General features: G+C 43.9%; 1 protein-coding gene across 1 annotated transcript in view; it reads left to right on the top strand.

Annotated features, from left to right (window-relative positions):
• The first annotated feature begins 371 nt into the window (after positions 1–371).
• The window catches only part of CRHBP (corticotropin releasing hormone binding protein), a 206,258-nt gene continuing 186,276 nt past the window's right edge, over positions 372–20,353 (top strand). Inside the window, exons 1-3 of the mRNA XM_086962971.1 lie at positions 372–527; positions 1,102–1,195; positions 3,542–3,699. Coding sequence (XP_086819097.1) covers positions 447–527; positions 1,102–1,195; positions 3,542–3,699 — 333 coding nt within the window. The 5' untranslated portion in view covers positions 372–446. The remainder of the gene's footprint in view (positions 528–1,101; positions 1,196–3,541; positions 3,700–20,353) is intronic.

Raw genomic sequence — 20,353 nt, 5'->3', positions numbered from 1 at the left:
TAGCAGAGCAGCCTTCTGTTTTTTCTCAGGCGGTGACAGGGACCCATGAGTGCTGTGAGACTGCACACACTGTCTAACAACAGAGCTGCCAATCCCCCAGTCTCCTCTCTCTAGGTCTGCGCAGCATTATACATGATCGCAAAGCAGCAACAAAAGAATACTTTAAGTAAACCAAACACACGACAACTATACACACGCCTGGTGCCCAGATTAAGTTGCGGTGTGTTGGACCCTCGTCACTGCCACGTAGTTTGTCGGTGAGATAAGGGTAACCCATGGTTACTGAGTTCATATCTGTGACAGGACAGTGCCTCGTGCCTCCCTCTGCCTTCCTCTATAAAAGGGGTCTGACAATGAATCCCCACAGGCTCCTCCCGGCTATCATCAGCAGCAAGGCAGGCACGAGGACAGAGACGCGGAGAGCGAGCGAGCGAGCGCGCGCTGCCATGGCCCCAGCTTCCAGGCTTCAGGTGCACTTGATGCTCATCTGCCTCTCGGCCCTGCAGGGAGAGACCAGATACTTGGAGGTGAGCAGCGCAAAGGAGCTGTTGGACACTCTTCCAAAAGTGCGCTTGTCTTCCAGTTGAGCATTTTGTGTTTGTAAAGTATCTCGGCATTGCTTCTTTTTTTTACTTTCCCTTTCTAGCCAAAAGGTTAGTAGACTCATTGCAACATGTTTTTAGTTTAATTGCAATCTTATACAAGATCTCTTCTGTTCGCCTTATTCTTTTTTCCCTTTCTCCTTTTTTCTTGCTGTATAGTCTTCCCTTTCCTGCTCCATGCTTTTCATTTAATTTATTTTTCTTCTTTCTTGTCTATGTGACAGTCTTATAAAAAACAGGGTTGCTAGAATGCCTTTGCTGCATGTGTACTTTCTGTAATATGATTTTCTGTGGTTTATCCGAATTTACTGTAATATAAGATTCATATTGTTGGTTTTAAACATGTTTTCTTCTGTTGACTTTGCCATTTTATTATTATTTGTAGTTTGAGATCTTTGTTGTGACAGTTTCATCAATCCAATGAGCATGTACCGGATGGCCAACGAACTGATTCATATAATGTCACTCCTCCTAAAGCGTATTCCTGTTCGTTTGACAGGTCCGCGAGGCAGCAGAGGACGGAGAGTTTCTGCACATTAACCCTGACTTGAAAAGAGAGTTGTCAGCGGGGCAGCTCTACCGGCGGTCTCTCAGTAAGTACCATCCACGTGTTTGCTTCGGGGTGTTTGTGCTCACCCCCTGCAGCTGTATTGCATTGCTGTAAGCGCTTGTGCTCACTGATTGTAAATTAGCAGTCTTTCGTGTGAAGAAGAGACAAATAAACATTATTTCAGATATATCCATTTGCTACTGGCGCTGGAGTGTTAAAATTGTGTATGGAATCAACCGGTTGTCCTGTATTTTTCTTACCTAATCTAAAGTTAGTTTACCAACGTCGGTTAATGGTAAATATAGCCTTATATAATTTGAGGGTATGTATTTTATGTATTTTCAGCACTAATATTCTAACGTTTTCCAGTGTCCAATGTTGGGACTGTCCTTGTGGGAGTAGACAAGAGACCCCAGTAGTCACCCCCTCTTTCATCCCTGCACCTAACACTGTCCAAAGCAGTAATGGTGATTTAATGCTCTGTGCGTCTTGCTCTGGGTTTTCTATGTGTTAATACAGTACACTGAATTCAGAGAGAGACAAAAACACAATGAGCTATTTCACAGGCACCGACAACACTTTGTGTTTTCAGACTGTCAACTTAAAGGAATGAAGTCTTCTTTTTACCTGATGCCCCAAAAGTGGCTTAGTCCTCAGAGGTCACATAGCGGTGACCTTTGCACCTGCCACAAAGTACCACTGTCTCAGACTTGAGGCTGAGTGTCTATCAACAGAAGATAGCGCTCAGAGCTTCATTCAGCACTGGGCCTTTGGACAGCCACACACCACTGCTAAAACGGTAGACATAAGCTGGGTGGGAATGGAAAAGCCACTGGTTTCTGGCGAAAAATCCACCCAAGAAGTTTCCTCACCCGTAGGAATAGAATGGTGGATGCAATCCTATTGGAGGATTCTACTCCGGGTAAAAGATTTCTTCCAGAAATTGAGGTTTTTCCATCACTACCCAACTTTAAATCAGTGCTTTGTGCATCAGGTGGAAGGACACAGTTTATCTATAATCATAGTGGAGGATACATACGATTACCCTCAATTTCTGTATTTATATGTATTCGCCTCACTAGCTACATAACCAACTCAGTGCATAATTTTCATATTTCAGTACAAAATTATTCTCGATGAAATTAATGAAACGTTTAAAATAAAAGGTTGCACACAGGGTGCAACACAGTGCCAGGAACTTTGCAAAAGTATCTGACCGCCTGGTAGCTAAGTATGGCTGTATTTAAATAGTAAGAGCTGATATATATTTTTTTTGAAGTTTTTAATATCTGCCACCTGATGGACTAGAAGAGAGGTTTTTGTCTATATCTGGACACAACATACTTAAATGGAATTCAAGCAGGGTGGAAAGGATGTTTTTTTCTTTATCACGAAGATCTTTGTTTCCCTATTTGTGTAATCAGATTTACATCGTAGTTACTGCTCACGGCAATCAGTGTTTAAAAGGCCACCAAACTTTTAAATCACTTTTTTAGTCTGCAATGTCTTGAACCTTAAAGTACCTTCTAAGGGAACTTGTATAAATTACGTATAAAGTTAAATAATGTTCTGCATGGTCCCTCCCCATCAAAAAGAAATGATTGCAAATAAACTATGCTGTAAATTCGAAGAAAACCTGCCCCTGGAGACGCTTTCAAAAAGATAACTGGTATGCACAGAACACAGGAAGTGCACCTGTTATTACAAGAAGAAGCTGTGCATGTAGATTAGGTGTGCCGATTGCACCGGTACATATGTTTTACCCATGCTATCCGACTTAAGAGAGGCTTAAATTGTTTTATTTTTTTCATGTGTCTATCTTTATTTATGGCGCTTGGCATTTTTAATACGATCTGCTAAGATGTATAGCTTTCATTTTCAAGAATCCTAAACATTACAAATGCGTTGGGGTCCTTTAGTATCAATAGTTGTAACGTGTCAAGAAAATTATGTCTCTAAATGAGTTATTTGATATATAAGGTGCCGTTTGCTGCATGATTTGTGTTTCCTTCTCCGCATAATTTAGTTATTTCTGCAGCAAGATTTGGCCCGCCACTGCCACATGACTCCAGTAGTCCTAACTACAACCAGATTGCATAACTAACTTCCACACTAGCCGTGTGTCCTAAAGATATGGAATGAAGAGAAGAGGCCACTGGTTGATTTGTGCTTTGTTTGAGAGGCTCACATTTTAACTATAACCACATTTCAGTTTGGCATCAGCTGCATGCCTGAGAGGTATGCGGAGCAGTGTAGAATCACAAGGGTAGAGTATGCAATGTAAAAGGGTAGGAGGCTTGATGTGCGTTGTCCATTACTCGTTGGATCTGTTGAAGTTTACGATATGGAGTGATAGATAGTAATGCACCCTTTTCCTTCTCCCCTGTAGGATGTATCGACATGCTGAGCATCGAAGGGCAGTTCACCTTCACCGCCCAGCAGCCTGCGCTGCACTGTGCTGTTTTCTTCATTGGTGACCCAGAGGATCTCATCACCATTGAATATGACTTTGTCAACATTGACTGTCTTGGTGGGGACTTCCTGAAGGTAAGCCTTCGCACAGATGCCGGTGCCTTTAGAAACTACACTTTTCCTCTTGCATGACTCAATGGGTGAAGGAGCATTGGGGTCCGATGGATTCTATAAAACATTTACAGAGAGGAAAATGTGATGAAGTAGGGAAGAGCAGTAGAGAGGTGTATGGTTTACATGGCTGCCCCTCAAATAGGAATGCAAGAGCTGGGTGATCATAAGGAATTTGCATATTCATTGGTCCTTCACTGGCAAATGGGGGTCTATCGAAGCCAACCAACTCCGTTGCCGCTTTGCATCATTTGAAGGCTCCAGGGGATATCATAAGGGATCCTTCTCTTCAATTTCTGCAAATTCAAGGGAAGTGTGCACTCTGTGAAGTGTGTAATCGCTCCTTGTGAAGATGTGAACATAGATGTAGAGAATCACCACTCATGTTGTAAGACAAAGTAATAGAGAATGTCTTAATAGAGGACCCGCCATAACTCCACCAGTGTCTGCTGTGTGGATTGACTGACCAAAGTTCCTTTGTGAATCAGAAAGATTCTGTCTATAGGTGTGCTTGGGGATGGGACACCTCAGCAATGTTCAGCCTCATGTTTGTAGACGTCTCTAAGAAGCCACGAGTCAGGTTTTAGTACTCAGTACTCGTGTTGGGTGTGAGTGTCTCTGGCTCCAGCAGGGCCAGGACAACAAAGGATGTGATCATGCTCAAATGTATTAGGAGTGGCCGCTGCTGAGTAATGAGTTACTAGGGGGACACCTTGCAGGTGTCAAGAAAAAGAAGTTTCAATTTTTATAATTACCTAGTTGGAGCTAGGTCGAGCTTTCCACACACACAATGTCAATATATCTTTTGGTAACTGGCACGGGCGGCAGTTGGCTTCAACAGTCATCTGCATTTTCCACAGCTTTATGATTTTTTAGTAAAGGAAAAGCACAACAAAAATATATGACAGCACTCACTACGTTTTTTGTTTTTGTTGGGTGTAGACAGAATGTGCATTTCTGGTGCTTTTTGTAGGATTGAAAAGGTGGAGGGATCTCTAAAAGGAGCGTGGCTGAAGAAGCATATCTAAAAATCTTTTCCAAAGAGTATGGCCTATGTAATAAGGGTGTGAATTAGAAAATGTGAGCTAAAACCCCTTGTATCACACAGGGTGCCACCGTATCAGTATTCGGGTGCCTCTCTCAATTTTCTATCATTGCATTCAGACATATCACACGACAATAAACCATATGTCTAAAATAAGCTAGACATGTTAGCTTTGCCAATGCTTGTTGGAAGTTTCAGATAAATGAGTTACAACAATGATTTTGTTTGAAGTAATTAAAATTGAAAATATGTAAATCCAGAAAATACGATACTGTGAATTAAACATGACTCCGGTCTTCACCTCATTCACTCCCATTCTCCCTTTCAAACTAGCTCCCTCTTACAGACTTTCATTATGTTAGACACTTACCCCTTTTTATCCCCACATATTTGTGAAATTCTCCATCTTCGTATCTCACACGTCATCTCCTTCCTTCGCATCATTATTTTCAGTCTATCCTTTATGCCTAATTCCTTGTGTCACCTTCACTTAGCCATGGACCTCTCTCACACTCACATACCCGCACTCACGCTTCTCACCTTTCAACACAGCATTTTTATTTCTTTTGGTGCTCTCAATATTCAACAGCTTTATATATCTCCTCCCACACTTACATAAAATGCTAATTATAGCTTGTCCTTGTGTGACCATCAGTGTGCGCTCTGCAGCGAGAGGCCAAAGGTTGGATGCACACCTTTATATCAACCTCAGCTCCAGAGCTCTGACTCGTGGCTCATCATCACAACCCACCCACCCCCTGAACTCACTCAGAAACCTAGATATGGCTGTTCACTTCACAGGATGCACTGCACAGCACTCATATGTTGCATGCAAAAATCACATAAACGTAACATCTGGAAAAGGCAAATAAACATAGGGAATGCAAGATGGAGTAAAACATGTGAAATGTAAACAGTGGGAATGTAAACAGTGACTGCATTTAGAGTCATGGTTGATATATGTCCATTGGTTTTTCCCTGTAAAGTTATGGGCATGAATATAAGTTCCAGAAGGTCCCCTTTCAAAGTCAGCTTTTATTTACTGCTAGGCCTGTTCCCTGGCAGGGCCCAGCCCACCTAAAGCTCTTTGTATGTCTATTTTTCATTAAAGCTCAATGAAGCAGGGTAGTTCCCGGGTGCTAATTACATCATTCACTGACCCCCCACCAGCCACAGTGTAGATCTTGCAATAGAAATATTAACAGCTTGAGCTCCCTTACTGTGATGGGGCAGATGACCTGCATGTTACCTCCATACCTTTCTGCGAGAGGCAAATGATGCCCTCCTCTTACTTGCATAGGAACTACTACCAGCAGTTCCACAGAAACCCCTCCAGCAGGCGTGTATCCAGGGCACTTCTTCTTAATAATATTAAAATGTCTGACCTGCTGTCCACAGGCGGACATATGCTGCAGTTGCATAACTATAAATGCTCTATCATTGTGATTGAAACCTGCGATTTGCAGACTATATATCTCTAAAAGGGGAGCATTACCTTGCTTTTAATTGCTCCTCTAACCTGCAGGTAACACACACATATCTTTTTGTAAGGTGCTCAACCCCCTGGTTTCGGCAACACGATCAACTCGCCAAAGCATTTTTTTCTGTAGTATATGCCCTCATTATTGGGAAAGCAGTGTATGGATCAGTGCAGTATAGAGAGGTCTCTAAATGTATATATGTATGCATGCATTGGGCATGTTTACTTTTATAAACTACAAAGAGTTCTGAAGGGTCATACAAATTTCAAAGGAGAATTGTGAAGGATGTTGAATTGTCAACATCAATGACAAAGGGTCCCTTTGTTCATAAATACCACCTTGTCGTAAAAACAAGTTCGAAAAAACACATGAATTGAAAAACACAAACATGGCACAAGAACATTTTCTGATTTGGTATATTCACTATCATTTATCATATACTTCATCCATCAAAGCATTTTTTTTACCTTTCTTTTGTTTTTTGTATAAGCTGCCCATTGTTCATTCAAAACATACAAGAATGATTAAAAGTATGAATGATTTGACAAAGCTGTGTTGAAATTTGTCATACCTTTTTTAGATAAATGTTCTGACCACTGGCAAGGAAAGGCGTCTATGACCAACTGAGCATTCAGCTTTTTTAAGCCATGGAAGCAGAGTTAGCAAGGTTGTATGGCATTACAACGCGGGCTTTTACCCCGCATGCCCTTACAACGCGGGGATTACAACGAAAGTTGTTACAACGACTTTCGCTGGAGGGCCTTGGATAGTGGAATAGTTCAATTTTCTATTCCAGCTCCAGCCCACGTTGGCAGTAGGGAAGGTGTTGGATAGAAAATTAAACTATTCCCTATCCAACAGCGCCCTCCAGCGAAAGTCGTTGTAACGACTTTCGTTGTTACTGTGTTAATAATCCCTGTGTTGTAATGGCATTGCGGGGTAATCCCCGCGTTGTCATGGCTGTTCCCCGTTAGCAACTGTCAATTGTTTCCCTTTTTATCATATTGCTTGTCAATGCTTGTAAATACTTTTAAGTAATTGCGACAAACAAAAAAGATATTGACGTCAGTAGGGGTACATTAAGGTAAAACTGCCCTAATTGTTATTTTTGTCAGGCGATTTTGGAAAGTTTGCATAGGTGAAGCTCAGCAAATTTGTAAGACTTGCAAAGATTTCTTTTCTATGATCTGCACAATTGGGTTGTTTCACAGTCATGTGATTTCCCACCCATGAAGGGAAAGGTCACGTGTAATAGATGGAAAATGATATGGCTGGGAAATGGCTCCAAGTGTATTCTCAGTAAGAGGGGGCCCCTGTGAGAAGCAGAAAATGTACATTACCAGTGGTCTGGGATGTGAAAGGATGAGGCAAGGGCAGGTTCAGTGGATGTTGCAAGGTGTTGGGACATTCAAGTGGGATGGCTACTTAGTGGTACTTGTCCACACCCTGCCCTTCACAAAGCTCACAAACCAAGGTGTGAGTCGCTCAACTTCGTATTTTGACACCCCTCTGCTTGTATGACTATTGCAATTCCCTTAAGTGGTGCTAGCCAGATTAGAGGGACACTGCAAGGATTCTGTATATGTCTCAATGATGGGATACCTATGAATACAAAGATGTTGGCGGATGCTCATTACTTGAAGACCAACGTACGATGAAGGTTATACTTAAAGTGTTCAGTACAAGCTCTCTTGATAGTGTGCATGGTACAAGGCATGCCCTCAGAATGTCCCAGTACTAGGATATCAGTGCATGTTGTATGTATTGATAGAGATGCATTGCATCCCAGTAGCTGGATAGTTGTGCATATTGCAGGTCAAGATATATGTGCTTCAATCAATCAATCAAACAATCAATCAGGATTCTTATAAAGCATGACTACTCACTCCTGAGGGTCTCATGGTGCTGAGTGGTGGGGTGGGGTGGATTCAGTCGAAGAGTCAGGTCTTGAGGTTCTTCCTGAATGGCGGCAGCGATGGTGATTGCCTGAGGTGCAGAGGCAGGGAGTTCCAGGTCATCACAGCAACGTAGGAGAGGATCTTCCAGCTGTGGTCTTGCATCGCCGTGGGATGGTGGCCAGGGCCAGTTGGACAGAGCGGAGATTTCTGATGGAAGTGTAGAAGGAGAGGCGGTGTTTGAGGTATGCAGGTCCAGTGTTGTCGAGGGCTTTGTAGGCATGCTGAGGAGCTTGAAGGTGATTCTTTTGTTGATAGGTAGCCAGTGAAGGTCTCGCAGGTGTCCGGAGATGTGGCTGTGGCGTGGGATGTTCACGATGAGTCGGGCGGAGTCATTCAGGATTTTCTGCAGATTCTTTTGGAGTTTTTGGGTGGTGCCGGCGTGGAGTGCATTGAATTGTGGGAGAGGAGTTGGCCTATCAGCTACTAAGGAACTAGGTTCGAGTCACGGCAATGACGCTGAACATCCTGTGATTCTAGGCAAATCACTTAATCTCCCTGTGACTAACAAACATTAATGTGTGTCCTCATGTAACATAACTGGTGCTATGTAAAGCGCTCTGATACCCGATTCGGGACAAGTTTGCGCTATATAAAACTCTGTTAAAAAAAAAATTTGTCAAGTCTACTGCTGACGAGCGCATGGGTGAACATTTTCCTGGACTCTGAGAGGATCCATTTCAAGGTCTTATGAAAGAGGCGGAGCGTGTGGAAGCAGGAGGACAAAACATAATTGATTTGGCGGTTCATTGATAGCGAGGAGTCCAGGTTGATGCTGAGATTTTGCGCATGGTCCGTGGATGAGGGGGAGGTTTCTGAGCGCAATGGGCCACTAGAAGTCATCCCATTCGGAGGGTGGTGGAGCCCAGGATGAGGACTTCAGTCTTGTGTGAGTAAGATTGAGGCATCTGTTCTTCATCCAGGCGGAGACTGCCATCATCCCATTGTGGAAGTTGCTCTTGACGGCTGTGGGTTCATCCGTGAGGGAGAGAATCAGCTGGGTGTTGCCAGCATATGAGACGTAGTTGAGTATATGTCTTCTGACGATGACTCCAAGCAGGGCCATGTAGATGTTGAAGAGGGTGGTGCTCAGGGAGGATCTCTGATGCACTCCGCAGTGGATCTCTGTGGGTTCTGAGTAGAACGGTGGAAGTCTGACTCTCTATGTTCGTCCGCTGAAGAAGGAACATATCCATTCTAGGGCTTTGTTGCGGATGCCAGCGTCATGGAGGCTTGCTCAGAGGGTGTGGTTGGAGACGGTGTCAAAGGCGGCTGAGAGGTCCAGGAGGATGAGGCAGCAGTTTCACCTCGATAAAGGAGGGTGCAGATATCGTCTGTAGCAGCCAGGAGAGCGATCTCAGTGCTGTGGTTGCTTCTGAAGCCTGATTTGGAGAGGACCAGGATGTGGATCATTTCGATGAACTCGAAGAGTAGGGCATTGATGGCTTTGGGTGGGAAGTGGAGCAGAGAGATAGGTCTGTAGTTCTTGAGGTCCGTCGGGTCAGCAGAGGGTTTCTTCAGCAAGGGGCTGATCCCTGTGTACTCCCAGGCTTCCGGGAAGGTGACGGACTCCACGTAGCAGTTGATGGTGCGGCAGAGTTTGGGTGCGATGGAGGTGCCAGATAAGTTGAAGGTGCGGTGAGGGCAGAGATTTGAAGGGGGGTCTAGAGTGGATCCTCTTCATGATCCTGAGGGTTTCATTAGGGGTGAGGCTGGGGCAGTTGTGCAAGGTCTGCTGGTTTCTGAAGCCATTTGGTGTGGTAGTTGCAGGTGGGGTGGGTGGGTCTTGGGTTCGAAGCTGTCATAGATCTCCTTGATTTTGGGGTGGAAGAAGGTGGCGAGGGTGTCGCAGAGGTCTTGAGTAGTAGGAATGTCTTCTGTCTGGGTGCTGGGTTTGGCAAATTCTTTGACCATGATGAAGGGTTCTTTGCTGGTGTGTGCGATGGCATTGATGCGTTCCTGGTTGGCTGCTTTCTTTGTTTTTCTGATGAGGTGGTGGTGTATGGTGATGGCTGATTTGAAGGTTGTGTGGTCTGCTATGCTCTTGATCCTCCTCCATCTTTTCTCTAGCCATCTGTAGGTGGGCTTAGACTCTTGGAGGGATGAAAACAGATGGCTTTCTTGAGGCATGCTTGCCTGAGGGAGTCATGAGGGGAGCCAGTGTATTGATGCAGTCAGAGATCTAGTGGTGGAGGTTGCATGCTGAGGTGATGGCGTCCATGGATGTCAGTGGTGGGTGAGATGGTCTTCAGTGACCTTTTTCCAGCTTCTGTGTGGATCGCGGTGGACGTGGTGGCATACAGTGGGTTTGGTGAAGGAAAAGTTGATGCAGTGGTGGTCGGTCCAGTGTGGCTCGGAGATGTAGCTGATGTTGTTGCTTGCGGAGAAGATGAAGTCGAGTGTGTGTCCTGCTGAGTAGGTTGGCATTGGGACTAGTTGTTTGAGTCCGATGATGGCGAGGTTCCCCAGTAAGGATGACATGTTTTGGTCATCGAGGTTGTCCAGGTGGAAATTGAGGTAACAGAGGAGGATGTAGTCTGTTGAGGCGAGAGAGCAGTGACCGACTAAGTCAGCTATGGCTTTGCTGAAGGGGGGGCGGGGTCCAAGAGGTCGGTAGATGAGGGTGCCACACAGGTGGGATTCAGGTTGGTTTTGACCTGGAAGTGGAGGTGCTCAATGTCGGGTGAGTGGTCGTCAGAGCTGGTTGTGTGGCGAAGTGTGTTTTTGTGTACGATGGCAATGCCTCCTTCTGGTCGATTGTTGCTGTCCATGTTTATGATTTTGTAGCTGTTGGAGATGGCTGTTGCAATATCCGGAGCTGAGGTGGGGTTCATCCAGGTTTCTGCAAAGAAGGCGAGGATGGGGGGGAGATAAAATTAAGCAGGTCCCAGATCTCCACTGCGTGCCTTTTCAGGGAGCGGATGTTGAGTAGGAAGCATCTGAAGTGGTCGGGTCCTGTTCTTGAGGGCCGTGCAGATGGTGGGTCTGCTGTGCAGAGGTGAGCCAAGGTGCAGCTGTGGCAGGTGAAGGGGCCTTGGTTGTTCTTTGCTGACATGAGGTGGCAGGTGTTGGAACATCCAGTGTTCAGGGCGGGGAGGGTGCTGGAGCCATAGCAGTGGATGGTCCGGGGACCAGTGTCTGTCACGCTGGGTGCGTCCAGGCACAGACAGGCTTGCCTTGGCCTCACCTCGGGTGTGCCAGCGTCCGCCATTCAGTAGTGTTCAGGAGGGCTGGACAGCTGGGAGGCGGGAAGTGGGAAAACGGCATTGGAGGGGGCGAGCTGCGGGGGACGAGCAAGGGCACATGGAAGGAAAAAAGGTGCAAAAGAGGAGAAATATGATAAATTAAAAGAAAGCACTAATAGATAAGAAAAGCAAAAGAAAGATGAAAAGGAAGGTGAAAAAAGAGCAGAGAGCAAAAAGGCAATAGCTACCAGGCGGAGCTGTGTGGCGATGAAGCAATCCAGTGACAAGGTCAGTTAGATATCCAGTAAGATGTGTTTCATGGGAGCTCTGAGATTGCCTCAATACTGGCACATTCACACATGGTGCAGAGGTGTATAGTTAGAATGATGTAACGTGGGGACACGGCACATCTCTCAAATGTGCACCCTTGGGTCAATAGATTGGTTCTTGGACTCAGATATTGACAGAGTAGTGTCTGTGTGTGAGGGATCCCCTTGAGTAAATAGTAATAAAGTCAAAGGTGTGTTTCCCAGCAATGCAGCCAAAAACAAAGAGAGCGACTAGATCTGTTTGAATGGGTCAGTGTGAAAGAAGTGCATAGAACCTTGTGAAATGTTTAAACTGTCCTCTTCTGTTCTACTCCCTGAGAGAATGTTGACCTATTTATTTTATGATGAGCTAATTGGAGATTTACAGACATAAAGATGACAGGGGTAAACCAGTTTATTCAAAGCACTTCTGCTTTTTGGCAGGGTGGAGTGAGGAGTAAAACAAAAGTACAGTACGCTTTGCAGCAGCCCTCTGTCTATAGTTTTCAACTCAGAAATGTATCACAGGTTACCACATCTTTGGCCTACAACACTTTTAATAGCATGATTATTGTAAAAAATCAGTAACAATTATTGTTGCAATATTCAATGATACATTGTGTTCCGTGCGCTTGTAATATTAACAGTTATTATACATTTTGTTGTACCCGCGGTTGTGTTCCAAGCCAACGTTAACCGATATGCCTCATCAGCATGCTTTTTGGGCTGTGTAGTTTCTGAGGTAGTAAGCATCATTGTTAAGATGTATCCACGTCATGCATGCATATTCATGGCTGTAGTTCCCAAGTAATCAATTAGCAGTTACCGATCATTAATGACAATGGTTTGCCACACGAAAATTGCTCCTGTTTCTTTCCTCACAATTTTTCTGTGTGCCTGCAGCGGGCCACTTGTATGCAGACATTAAAAGTGTGCTTGATTCTAGTGCCTAATTGTACAAAAGGCATGCATGTTATGTTATTTTCCTCCTCAATTTAACTGCATCCCCAGAGCAAACTCAATGCTAAGAATGCTGTAATGCCTCGCTCATCAAAGTGCAATGTAGATTTCTACAACCGTGGCTACAACAAAATGTATAGTTACTGTCAATATTAAACTCTGGCAGAATACAGTGTTTCATTGAATAATGCAACAATAATTGGCACCCTTTTTTTTTTTACAATAATCACTTGCATGGCATAAATAATTGGTTGTAGAAATCGAAAAAACACTTACTATTAAAAGTGTTGTAGGACAATAATTCGGTAGCCCGTGATCAAGATCCTGGTGACTGAGATGCGTCAGTTTTGTCTCACTGGTGCCGTATGTTTAAGAATTAAGTAACTTGCATGTTTGTTGTTGAATTCAAGTGTGGTCCTTTATTCTTCCCGAGACTTTAGGAGGTTTTGTTTATTCACTGAAAAAACATAGGTTTCAGTGGCGTTATAGTTAGTTGGACATTTCACTCGTACAAAACCATAGAAATTCCCCCGTTATAGTTAGTTCAGCTAACTATAACTCACGCGCCCGCAATGCACTGCTGATGATGTCACATATTACATCACTCATGACATGGTCAGTGACATCACTCATAATATCACTGATGACATCTCAAATTACATCACTTATGACATCATCTTTGCGCTAGAGTGTCAAACATCCTCTCACCCTAATATAACCTTTGATACACACACTCAAAAATACAAACTAATATTTTCAAAACAATGGACATACCAATACCAGTTACAACACACCTATTCAGTAATTTCAAGATCTATACACACATCTACTCATTCACCAACAGTCCTATACAGTCACTCATACATATACTCACTCATCATATCTACTCATATACCTATACATCCTGTTACAAACCGCCACTCATCCAGAGAGCTTACGCCCTCGGCTGCCCAGCCCGGAATGGGCAAAGGACAAATAAAAAAGTCTAAATCAAAAAGAAGGCGCAGAAAGGACAGACGCTGAGGAAGGCACTGCGCAAAAAACTGTAAAAACGCAATACAGACGCAACAGACGCAGATAACTCACAACATGGACACTGATAACACAGTTATAAATCTAACCAACATGGAATTAAATGTACAAGAAAAGGACATTATATCGTTAGGACTCAACTACTGCACTGAGATTAACTTTGATTATGCACAGACGAGAATAGATGTGTTCCAATTTGTACGCAAATTAAAATTACGAAAGCATTTCATGAACTTGACCAAAAATGCTAATGAACGACCAGCGGAAGTAGCACAACCGGGCTCCCTCACTGTGGCAGACATGAGCCTACTCAAAGATTTAACAGCATTGGAATACGAAGAAGCGCTAAGCCAAATATCTCCTACTGAGGCAGCAATAAGATCAGACCTAGACATATACCAATCAGCACGTACTCCATTTAGGCCCGAATCTGTTTTCATGCCCTTACTACCCAAAGATGGCCTAGACACTTTTTCTGATAATGTAATCAAAAATATTAAGAACGTGTCTCTACTCGGCACCAAAGACTTCATCACTAACACCTACAAAAAAAGAATGGACTACAACAGGGTAATCAATAAAATCAAAGCAAGACCAGACATTGTCGTGAGGTGGTCAGACAAAGGAAGGAACATAGTCCTCTGGCCTCTATCGATGTACAATGAGGAAGCACTACGACAACTGCAGGACCATAACTGCTACAACCGCATCAGTCCAACCAACATTGCTGGCATCCAAGAGAAATACCACAATGAACTATACCGGTAGAGAGGTGCAGGTCTCATAACTAAACCCAAATTTGATTTTCTCAAAAATGATTACCCTACAACACCGCAGCTATACCTCATACCAAAGGTGCACAAGAATGCACAACAGCCACCCAGCAGGCCCATGTTTGAGAATACCAGTAGATTCATGGACTTTCTTCTGCAACCATATTTGCAAACATTACCTGCCTTTATCAGAGACACTGGAGATTTCTTAACTAAAGTGTATGATTGTAATTGGAATGCTAATTATGTGTTTATGACACTTGTTGTTCAAACATTGTACACAAGCATTAGACACACTGATGGGCTTAAGGCTCTCCAATACTATCTAGGCAAAAGACCCATAATGCTACACCAACACACAACTATGCTCCTACAGATGGCAGAGTGGTGCCTAGAAAACAGCACCTTCATTTTTGACAGACTCCATTACAAACAGATACAGGGCACAGCCATGGGTACTTGCTTCGCCCCCAGCTATGCTAATTTGCATATGGGCTGGTGGGAGGAGCAAGTACTCATGGTCAACCAAAACCAGGCCATGACAGAAAACGTGGAACTCTACCAAAGGTACACAGACGACATCTTCATCTTGTGGCAGGGCTCAGAGGAAAATACTATCAGATTTGCATCGGAAATTAACAACAACAACCTTAACTGCACAATCACCTGCACCACCAGCACATCATCAATCCATTTCTTAGACCTAGAACTGTATGTGCATAATGAAAAAATTGAGACTCGAACATACAGGAAACCCACATCAGGAAATGCCATACTACATGCCCAAAGCTTCCACCCCACCAAACTAAAAGAAAGCATACCCTATGCAGAGTGCCTCAGGATGACGCGCAACCGCAGCAGACTGAAGGACCTCAAGCAATCTAAAGAAAACCTCTTCATGAGACTTAAGAATAGGGGCTACAACAACCTGACGCTAGCTAATGCAGAGTAAAAATTTGCCAAGAGGAACAGGAGGGACCTCCTGTTTACAACCAACAACGATTCTACACTCACTGGTAAAAAAAATGCTCTAGCGACACCCCCAGACTCATCACAGGGTATAACACATGCCATGCCAACCTTCAGAAGATACTCAATAGGCACTGGACTTTGGTGCGCAACGATCCGAGTCTAGGCCCCACATGTAGCAAGTTACTTTCAGAAAAGCTAAATCCATGCAAAATGAACTGGTGTGCAATGCTCCAACTACCAGAAAAGGAGCCACTTGGCTCAAACAAACGAGAGGCTTCCGGAAGTGCGCTAATTGCAAGGCTTGTAAACAAGGCACCAACACCACCACCGTACACCTCCCATTCAGAAACACACCCTATATCATCAGAGGGAGCTATACATGCAAAACCGACTTCGCTGTCTGCGTCCTCCAATGCACTTGTGGCAAGAGGTACATAGGCAGCACCATCCATCCAGCTCACATTCGGGTACTTCTACACCTCTGGAACATCGCCAATGATGATCCGGCGTACCCGGTAGCGAGGCACATTAACACACATCACGCAGGCAAAGCACAAGATCTGACCTTTTTTGTAATCAACAGTGTCCCTAAAAACATCAGGGGAGGCAACAGGCAATTGACACTAAGAAGGCTTGAATCTAGATATATAATCCTTCTAGATTTGAAGAAACCAAATGGGATGAACGCAGATGAGGCTCTAAGTGTGCACCTCTAGTCCTCGGCTGCTTGTCCCGCTCAGTCTCACCGCTCCGTAGGCTTGAATCTAGATATATAATCCTTCTAGATTCGAAGAAACCAAATGGGATGAACGCAGATGAGGCTCTAAGTGTGCACCTCTAGTCCTCGGCTGCTTGTCCCGCTCAGTCTCACCGCTCCGTAACATCAGGACCTCACTCTAATATAGTTTTAATAAGTTTCTGTTGACACGTTATTTACCTACTATTATGATTTCCTTATTTTTGCCACACAATATCATAGTGAGACACTCACGCACCATCGTTCCTAATAGCAGCACGGGGGCATTCAGGAATTAGATCAGTCCAAGTTCCAAACCCACTTGGGTTGATACACCCTGCCTTACCCACAGGTTTAACAGTTTGGTACTTGGGGAAGAGTCTGTCAGCGACACAGTCACTAACAAATCACGTTGACATTGTACACTGGTACTACATACTGACAATATAGGAACTATTGCAACTATGTAACTGGTACTGGTATCTCCATTGTTTTGAAATTTTTAGTTTCTACTTTTGAATGTGTGTATCAAAGGTTATATTATGCCGAGAGGAGGTCTGCCACTCTTTCACAAGAATGATGTCATCAGTGATGTCATTTGAGATGTCTTCAGTGATGTCATGAGTGATGTCACTGACCATGTCATGAGTGATGTAATATGTGATGTCATCAGCAGTGCATTTCGGGCGCGCGAGTTATAGTTAGCTGAACTAACTATAACGGGGGAATTTCAATGGTTTTGTATGAGTGAAATGTCCAGCTAACTATAACATGTGTGAAACCTATGGTTTTTTCAGTGAATTTCTAAGGTTTTTTAAATGCTAATTCCTAACTATAACGTGGCTGAAACCTATGCTTTTTTCAGTGAATATATATATATATATATATATATATATATATATATATATATATATATATATATATATATATATATTCACTGAAAAAAGCATAGGTTTCAGCCACGTTATAGTTAGGAATTAGCATTTAAAAAACCTTAGAAATTCACTGAAAAAACCATAGGTTTCACACATGTTATAGTTAGCTGGACATTTCACTCATACAAAACCTATGGTTTTTTCAGTGAATTTCTAAGGTTTTTTAAATGCTAATTCCTAACTATAACGTGGCTGAAACCTATGCTTTTTTCAGTGAATATATATATATATATATATATATATATATATATATATATATATATATATATATATATATATATATATTCACTGAAAAAAGCATAGGTTTCAGCCACGTTATAGTTAGGAATTAGCATTTAAAAAACCTTAGAAATTCACTGAAAAAAACATAGGTATATATATATATATATATATATATATATATATATATATATATATATATATATATATATGAAGAACGCGGCTCCTCTCAAAGAAAGGAGCAGGAACCTCTGCGGGGATTTTCAAGGCAAAACATCTTTATTGCAAAATAAATGGCGGATGCATTTCGGCCGGTGTGGCCTCTTCAGCGCCTGCGGTAGTGAAAACGGGAGTCCTCACGCTCTGCAGTTTAGAGTGCACCCCTCCGCACTGGATTGGTGTAAATGTTAGCTCCGCCCGTCAGCAGGATCCTCAGGTGATAGTGTTCAGGGTCCGAGATGATCAGCGGACTCCAAAGCCCAGGATGCAACAGTGGCTCCCAGGTGAGTAATGCTGGGGGGCGGTCTGTGTGAGGGGGGCTCTGCAAAACGTTGATGCCCGCAAGATGAAACAAAGAATCTCGCCCTGGATCCTCTTGACCCCAACAACCGAAAGTCCAAGCACAAAGTGTAGCGTGAGCAGGAGGTGCATACAACCCGCCCGCCCGCCCATATATATATATATATATATATATATATATATATATATTACCTACTGGCGGTCGCCAGTAGGTAGTTATAGTTAGGATAATTTTCAATGTTAAATCTCAACATTCTATTTTGAATAACTTTGGCGCCGGTTGACGAATCTGCCTGAAATTTTCAGGAAAATGGTCTCATGGCGGTCCGGTCCTTCCCTGAACGTTTGGGGGGGATTCGTCAAGCGGGGGCCGAGATAAAAGGGGGGTCCCAAAACGCGTTTTCCCCATGTTAATTTCCATAGGGCGGTCGATTTCACTTTTAGCCCGAACGGCTGAATGGATTTCCACCAAACTTGGCAAAATTGTAGGGACTGGTAGCCCGATGTGCCTTTGCTATGTCTCAAGATATGTGCTCCAGTGGATTTTGAGAAATTAAGGTTCAAAAAAATATATATATCTATAGCAGCACTCCGGTAAGCGCACCGGTACGCGCACCGGGCGCGTCACGCGACTTGCGCGGAGAAAGCTGATTGGCTCTGGGGTGTCTGTAAACATTCTAAACAGTCCGGAGCGGCCGCCATCTTGTGTCTCGGTAGGATCGAGACACAAGAGGTGGCCAAAACAAAGGGGGAAATGACCATAAGGGGGCAGAGTAGACCCCCCTTGACCCCCTAGGTTTGATGTGGGGGCCATAAAAGGGCCCCACGGGGCAAAAAAAAAATAAAAAAAAATTTTGATTTTCGCGGGGTGAGCGCCCGGTACGCGCACCGGGCGCGTCACGCGACTTGCGCGGAGAAAGCTGATTGGCTCTGGGGGGTCTGTAAACATTCTAAACAGTCCGGAGCGGCCGCCATCTTGTGTCTCGGTAGGATCGAGACACAAGAGGTGGCCAAAACAAAGGGGGAAATGACCATAAGGGGGCAGAGTAGACCCCCCTTGACCCCCTAGGTTTGATGTGGGGGCCATAAAAGGGCCCCACGGGGCAAAAAAAAAATAAAAAATTTTTTTGATTTTCGCGGGGTGAGCGCCCGGTACGCGCACCGGTAAGCGTACCGGGGAGTGTACCATGGGGAAAAAGAATGACAGTTTTAAAAGTAGCTGATTAGAAAAAAAAATGTTTAGTTGTTTTTTTTATATATACACATACATATATATAAATGCATATGCACATATATATATGCATATATGTCTATATGTGTGCGTGTAGAGAGAGGTAGAGAGGTAGAGGTGTAGAGGTAGAGAGGTAGAGAGGTAGAGAGTAGAGAGTGAGTAATAGAGAGTAGAGAGTGAGTAGTAGAGAGTAGTAGAGAGCAGTAGAGAGAGTAGCAGAGTGAGTAGTAGAGAGTAGTAGAGTGAATAGTAGAGTGAGTAGTAGAGAGTAGTAGAGAGTGAGTAGTAGAGACTGAGTAGTAGAGAGTAGTAGAGAGTAAGTAGTAGAGTGAGTAGTAGAGAGCAGTAGAGAGTGAGTAGTAGAGAGTGGGAGAGAGTAAGTAGTAGAGAGTAGTGGAGAATATTCCAAAGTTTGGCACAGCACCACTTTCACAATGAGTCCAATCAAATCATATCACTTAGAGTACTTATTGAAGCGCTGAATCTTGGTGTATATTCAAATGCTTTTATTTTCCTTAAGTTTATGTACCACAGCCAGCCGAAACGTTTCGTTCTGTACAACAGAACTTCTTCAGGGCGTTCTTATTTCCTTCAAGTTATGTCGGTATCCCGTTGTCATATAACTAGATATTTCTTCCAAATGTTAGACGAGACATAAGTATATTCTTATTAAAAGTGACTAGGTATCAATTTTACCCACACAATTCGGGCAGACTTGAGTAATTTATAGCATCCTCAAAGTCAGTCTTTCAAAAATTCCAAAGTATAGGACATGATAATCCAAATCCAAATGTTTCTCAAGAAAAGTCATTTACAATCGTTCGGAATATCGGTGTTTGGGCAGATATGATCCAGGGACCCCCAGTATGCAAGGGGAATTAGTCCCCCCTCTGCAAAGGCGCCAGTGGCCTGCATTGCAGAGAGGTGTAACAAGGGTGTGGCCTCATTACACTTCTCTGCAATGCAGCTCCCTCGTGCATACTGGAGGCTCCTGGTGGACTAGTTGACCCCAGGGACCCCCAGAATGCAAGGGGAATTAGTTCCCCCTCTGCAAACGCGGCAGTGGGCTGCGTTGCAGAGAGGTGTAACAAGGGGCATAGTCTCATTACACCTCTGCAATGCAGCCCCAGGCGCATACTGGAGGTTCCAGGTGGGCTAATAGGCCCCCAGGGGCCCCCAGTATGCAAGGGGAATTAGTTTCCCCTCTTCAAACATGCACGGGGGCTGCGTTGCAGAGAGGTGTAAAAAGGGTTGTGGCTTCATTACA

Source organism: Lissotriton vulgaris, chromosome 3_1 (genome assembly GCF_964263255.1).
Source record: "Lissotriton vulgaris chromosome 3_1, aLisVul1.2, whole genome shotgun sequence".
Lineage (NCBI taxonomy): Eukaryota > Metazoa > Chordata > Amphibia > Caudata > Salamandridae > Lissotriton > Lissotriton vulgaris.
The sequence above is the reverse complement of the archived record's forward strand: the minus strand, read 5'-3'. Positions and strand labels throughout refer to the sequence as shown.